This window comes from Sinocyclocheilus grahami, unplaced genomic scaffold (genome assembly GCF_001515645.1).
Source record: "Sinocyclocheilus grahami isolate Dianchi unplaced genomic scaffold, SAMN03320097.WGS_v1.1 scaffold553.1, whole genome shotgun sequence".
NCBI classification, from domain to species: Eukaryota; Metazoa; Chordata; class Actinopteri; order Cypriniformes; family Cyprinidae; genus Sinocyclocheilus; species Sinocyclocheilus grahami.
In genome coordinates this window covers 494,227-501,146 of record NW_015505732.1, presented here as the reverse complement: position 1 = coordinate 501,146, position 6,920 = coordinate 494,227, and the positions used below count along the sequence as shown (strand labels likewise).

Here is a 6,920-nt window from a genome sequence, read left to right as displayed (position 1 = left end):
ATTTGCATATATATGCCGCCTGGGAAACACTGGACTACGGTATAAATAAATTCAACTGTATAACAGTTTCACTGCAATTCATGTTATAATGTTAAAATTAAATAACAATAAAAAAATAATACATATGCACTTATCTGTACATAGTAAATGCAGTTATTTTTAAGTGGTTATTGACATCCTATCTAAAACATGATTTAGCAAAAAACAAAAAAAACAAAACAACAATAACATTACCACTGTAAAATGTCTTGCAATATCTGTGCGTGCAACAGTTCTGCGCGATCCTCTTGTTCAATATTCTCTGGGTCTGAATCCGGCTCAAATTGATATGGCGGTATTGACGGCATCCTTAACTAAACTTACGGCGGGGCCGTACTGAAACACCGTCTAAGCTGTTCGCCAATCACAACGCACTGGGACAGCTAACCAATCACATCACATTTTGTTTTTTGAAAGGCGGGCCTTCATCAAACCCGGAACTAATCGAGCCGTTTGTGCCAGACTGGGGAGAGAGGTGTTGTAATAATGCAAATTATGTAAAAAATAATGCATTTTTCGAACCACCAAGCATGACAGCATGTTCTAGTACACGCCCAAAACAAATTCAAGACATTGTAAAAGAGCATAATAGGACCCCTTTAAACAATTCACAGCATATACAGAGGAAGAGTTTAGCCCCTTTCACACATACAGTCTTTACTGGTAAATTACCGGTAAGTTACCATTAAGAGATCATGTGTGAACAGGACCTTTTCAAAAATCCCGGTAAATTTGTTCTGGCAATCATATCATTCTTGAGGAGATGTCGTGATTACGCTGAGTTGTTTACAAAGCTCCGCTGCTTTTTAATTAGTTTTTCTATGTAAATGTGCGCTAGATGGACATATTTGAACATTGCGCCTCGCAGCTTTTTCAACGTGTTGCGCTTCTCCATTCATCAGGGCTGCGACTCTGCAGTTGGATACTATTATGCGCGTCACGTGTTTATTAGAGCAAACAATTCTGATTGGCTAGTAATGTTAGTTTGGTTGAGAGTGAAAGCTGTGCTCCTCTCATACCATTGGTAGGTGAACTAATGAACTCGAAAGTGATATCAACAAGTATTTTTTTTAAATGTAGGATCATTTTTTTCAGCAGCCAAACGCTGCACGCCGGAGATCTGGTGTTGTGCCCAATTCTGACCCCCGCCAGATTAGTACCCCCCTAGTATTGGTAGGTTTAGGTGTAGGGGAGGGGTTAGGATTAGGCAATCAGATAGCGATTTCAAGGAGGGCAGGGGTCGAAATTGGGCACAACACCGGCACCGTGCCGGAGAACTTTAAGCCCTGTAAATATCTTAAAAACTCCTGAGAATGTTATCTAATTTGCAGGATGTACTGCTCGAATGTGAAATCACTGCATGGCAAAGTGCACGTTTTCAGTGGTTTTATGTTTCTTGTATTGTTCGGAAATTTTGAAGCTATTCAGAATGACGTGTTATAACCTCAAGTAACCTATCCAAAATGGTGTTGGACCTTCTAGCTCAGGGGTGCCCAAACTTGGTCCTGGAGGGCCGGTGTCCTGCAGAGTTTAGCTCCAACTTGCCTCAACACACCTGCCTTTAAGTTTCTAGTATGCCTAAGAGCTTGATTAGCTGGTTCAGGTGTGTTTAATTGGAGCTGGAGGTAAACTCTTCAGGACACCGGCCCTCCAGGACCGAGTTTGGACACCCCTGTTCTAGCTCATGTTTTTCAGTTTGTTTATTGGTCAGAACTGTAGAAATAAAACAACATATTCTCAAATGAAATCTTGCTGTAATTATGTTTGTAGAATTTAAAAATAACATGGGAAGTTCTTGCCAGAGTTGCCTGTTTTACTGGTTTTACCCAGAATTAGTTTGTTCATGTTTAAGACCAGTTGTAAAGCCTTAGTATTATCTAGTTCTTTGTATGAGTGTAACATTGACACTGACTCAGAACAGGAGTTAAAGGTGCAATAGGTGATTGTCTTCAGAAACATTTTTTGTTATGCTGGTTGAAAGTCTCTTCACATCCCGATAGCAATCACTAAGTTAAGTGGTCTAAATGTATTTGTCTGTATTTATATATTCTGTGGAAGGCGTAGGATCAAGAAATGTTCGTCCAATCAAAACGCTAGGTCCGAGCGTTTTAATATGCTTTCCTACCTGCCTGTCAACATATGTATCTGCATACCTCTGCGCACCCTGTTTGTGCAGATCGGATACGTCATCAGCGCGTTCACGCACACTGTGCAGACAGAGCGAGAATGGCAGACAAATATCAACAACCCGATCTTCCTTCCTGGTATTGTAGTACTCTTAAAGTTTTCTCACCGGTGAATGACACATGATGTAGCCCAGCGGTTAATCCAGTCCTTACGCCAGCTCGTTAGAAGTGATCTACGTGCATGAACTGTGTTCCGATCGATATGATCCCTACACAGTTTTCATTGCTCCCTACTCCCTGAGCGGGGGAAATCCGTTGAAGTTTACTTCACTTCGGAACATGGGCTGGAATTGGGAACCGCTGAAGTAGCCTATTGTAGTAATGTTGTCTCTGGTCTGTGAGCGTATATGCGTTCAGGGGGCGTGGCTTTGGACGGCGATTGCAGGGAGGGTGGGACGTTCGCTTTCAGTGCTATCAGGCTAAAGTTAGCATTTTCCAAGATCGCCTACTGCACCTTTAAGCAAACAATGGTGTGGCTCAAAAAGGGAAAATACTGTATCTCAATTACTTTGTTATTTCAAGCATGACCAGTTTTATTATAGAGTTTTGGGTCACAATCCGATCTCATAGCAAATAGATTACAAAATGTCATATATTTTTTTTCTAAATGACTTTGGCTGGTTAAAGTTTTGAACTGAAATGAAAAATAGCTGTTCATAGAGGAATACAGATTTTTCGAATGGATTAATTAAGTTTTATGTTAAAGGGAGACTCATCCTATTGTTATCAGAGAGACGATATCATGGTAACTATGAGGTTCAAAAGGAGTCAAAAGTCCAAATACCCAAGAGCTTGTTTTCTCTTGCTTGTGTTTTTATGAGCAAAATATATCACACATCATTACATAAAAGTTTAAACATTGTTTTCTTCATGGCAGATTTATATTCTTTATTACTAGGTGAATATTTCTGAAAATCAATAAAAGAGTCCAAAGAATGGCCTGAGCTATTTTAACCAATCAGAGAACACTGAGAACACGCATGGGTTTGCTGACATGACTTTGTAGGTAATGCATGTTGTTGAAGTGCAAGGATCAGAAGTGTGCTTTTCTTCATCAGTGCACTTCAATAAGGGCATGCGATCACAAAAGGTCAACGTGTAATTAATTTAATGTATTTTATCTAAGCCAGAAAGGTGAAAATGTTCAGCAGCCTTTCATGTGTCAATAAGGTACGTCTCTACATGTAAATTCAACTGCATATACATTTTCCATCCATTTGGATTGCAGTTACAACATAAAGCAATAAGCTAAATGTAGTGCATATTTGTGTAATACAGTACATCAATGTAACAGGTGAGACACAGGTAAGATTTCTTAACTGAATTTCTGACAAAAGGGCAGAGTTTATTTACTAATAATTTATTATATATCAATTATTATATACATATTACATATCAAAATGCATTTATTCAAATTGCTTAGAATTGGCAAAAGTCTGTTCATTGTGAAAACAATTACATTTATTCAGTTAAAAAAGTATGAACATGGTTACAATATGGCTAGCTGTGGAAAAAGCAATATTCAGTTATTTCAAACATATGAGATTAAAACAAATTGGATTTATTGATGATAAATATATAAACCGATTTTTCGTGCATTTAAAATGCATTTTGTTTATTATACTATTACAGAAATCTTACCCGTTACATTCCTGTGACAAATATGCATATTAAGTTTATTAGTTAAGTTGGCTTGAAAAAGTCAACTTACTGAAAATGTAAACTTCTTCTTCTTCTTCTTCTTCTGATACCAAATTTGAAAGTGTATCTCCTCCTAGACCTTTAAAGCTACAACCACCAAACTCGGCCCAGACCTTCAGACTGGTCTGACTCAGGTTGCTAAATCTTTTCTAACTGATCCGGCTTACGGTTTTCGTAAACCAGACTACCAATTTTCTAATCATGCTAGCAACATGCTAACCATGTTAGAAACATGCTAGTAACATGCTAACCATGCTAGCAACATGCTAATCATGCTAAAAACATGTTAGCAAAATGCTAGTCATGCTAGAAACAGCCTAGCAACCATCCCAGGTAAACCATCCCTAGCGATATGTTTTATACCTATCTGTTTTTCTGATAGACTGTATTGCCTTGAAAACATTCAAACTTTAATCTTTAAAACTATTTTAACTTTGAAACTACTTCAAACTGAAAACTTTCAGACTGCAAGCTTTTAAAACTTTTTAAAACTTTCTAGCTAGGTTATTTTCAAGCCAATTTAAAGTTTGTCTACAAACTTTTCAATCTAGTTTATGTTAAAACTGTTTGCTCCAAACGGATGGAAAGTGTATATGCAATTCAAATACACCAATGTTAAATTTAGGCCTAAATGTGCTAACCATAGGCGGTATAAAACAGTGCTCACTTGAGTAAAAAGATGTGCAACAACTAATTTATGTGTTTATGTATATACCAGATTTACACACATATATATATATATATATATATATATATATATATATATAAAAAATTATGATCTACTAGATCTAATACAGAACAAGGCCTTTTTCATTGCAATGAGTTGTAAGTGTACTTACCCATGACTTGCGTATAAAAGTGATCCCACTTTGATTTAGTCACTAGATAAAACAGGACATCCTGTGTGCCATAAAAGAGGAAGTTTTTCAGTCTCTGCAAGAAATCCATTTCATCTGTATTCTCAGAGACGACGGCAGGGACGTAGGATGGCGGTGCCGGCAATTGGCCGCAGAGCCTCTCAACAGTGTTACCAAATGAAAACCTGAGACTGAAGATTAACGGTAGGTTCAGCTTCTGTGCCAGCAGCTCCCCGCACATGAAAAGAGGGTCTGCAAGTAAGACGTCGAACTTCTCTTTTCTCCACTTCTCCAGCAGGTCTTTTCTGGCAAAGAGTGCATTGCACACGGCTTGATTCTGTTCTGTGCCTATGTCAATCATCTCCTTGATCTTCATTGAAGCCTTGATGAGGTTGTCATTGGGTAGATCATGAGTCCAGTATTTCAGCATCCTTTCCATATTCTCCAGGATGTCCTGCTTTGTGTGAGGCACCTGTAGAATCTCCACATTGTAGCCAACGGATGGGGTGGTGTTGACAGACGGTGTAGCTGTGTGGGTCACCACTGTAATATTGTGTCCTCTTGCGATCAGTGCATTCAGGATAACTTTTACATTGAGCCAGTGGCTGAATTCGGAAGGCCAGACGATGATCTTACCTCCTGACACACACTGCGGGTTCAGGTTCAGCAGAACTAACAGGAAAAGACGGGCGCTTCCTCTGGGACTCATGACAGCAGTGAACAACACTCTGTGTACATGCTGAACAAGCATGCGGAGGAGGAGCTACTGCTGCCTGGACACGCACAAGTTATGCAGTCAAATAACGGGGAAGGTCTTAGTCAGTCTGGGCATTCTTTAGTTTCAATGGAATAGAAAGTAAAGACTGACAGACTGATGAGTTACAGACTGATTATTTGTAAGGGATAATGTACATCCAGCTGGTTGTTATCGCAGAATAGACACCAACAGGGTGATCAGGACCCCAGCTTAAAGCGGAGGGCTCTTACATCACCCTTAAGAGGTTTATTCTGCAATAACACAACCAGCTGAATGTACATTATCCTGCTTATTACATGGCTACTTGCCACATAAGTAAATAATTACACACAAAATATTGATTTGAGTTAAAATATTTTGTTAGCTCTTTAAATGCAAAACTTCCACAAAGAAAGCCAGTTCCTAACAAATGCCTTTGAGCCCACTGAATGTTATGTATTTTAGAACCCCCCCCCAAAAAATTTCTCTTTTGGAGAAATTGAGTTTCGAGATTGAGAAAGTTGACGAATAAATGTATTATTACATTCTTTACTCAAAAGCAAAACACCTCCCAAACATAACTGTGAAAGTTGTTTTGAGCATGACTCATGGGTGAGGGAAGCTTTCATCAGACATATTAATCCATCAGGAATCGCCTTTATAACAGAGTTAAATTCTTTAAACGGAACGGGACATTGATGGATATTCATAAAACATTCATAAGATAACAAATCCCCATTAGAGTTGAATAAACCAGCAACAAAAATTATGTTTTTATTAAACCATTTATCAAAAAAGACTGATCTATTTCTAATTTTAATATCCAAATTATTCCATAAGATGGTTTTGTGGGGGGAAAAGTTGTGGTTGTAAACCAGTTTCCAGGCTAACAAAGCTTGTTGATGAAATCTAGCCAGTTTAATAGGTAATTCACCAGTGGAGTAATTGCATTTCATCAAAAAAGAAAGGCCACCTACCCTATTAAAGATCATTTTTAAAGATTGCTTTTTTAAAGATCATTATTTTGTGTATTTGGTGTAACAGATTATTAGGAATACATTTTGAACCTTGTTCAAGATTAATCTAAACGACGTACAGTCACGGGAAGACAGGTCGGGAGTTCGGTCTAAATACAAGTAGGAGGGGAGACTGAATACGCTGGAAGCAAAAGGACGGAATTTGAAGGCGGTTGAGCACGACTGTTCCGTGAATGGATCAGAGGTAGGTGGGCGGAATAATATGGATTATAATGAAGGGGAAGAAGAAGAATGGGGAGAAAATAAGAGACGGATGGATGACAAAAGAGCTAAAGGGAATAAAAGAGTAAAAAATGAGCAAGATGATAGCACAGAAAGTGAAGAAGATGGACAAACTATGGTCCAGAAAGAAAGAGAGGAAAAG

At 38.4% G+C, this 6,920-nt stretch overlaps 1 protein-coding gene across 1 annotated transcript in view; it reads right to left on the bottom strand.

Annotated features, from left to right (window-relative positions):
• The window catches only part of LOC107556031 (UDP-glucuronosyltransferase 2C1-like), a 25,331-nt gene extending 19,819 nt beyond the window's left edge, over window positions 1–5,512 (bottom strand). Inside the window, exon 1 of the mRNA XM_016239003.1 lies at window positions 4,766–5,512. Within this exon, the coding sequence (XP_016094489.1) occupies window positions 4,766–5,492 (727 nt within the window). The 5' untranslated portion in view covers window positions 5,493–5,512. The remainder of the gene's footprint in view (window positions 1–4,765) is intronic.
• Window positions 5,513–6,920: the final 1,408 nt, after the last annotated feature.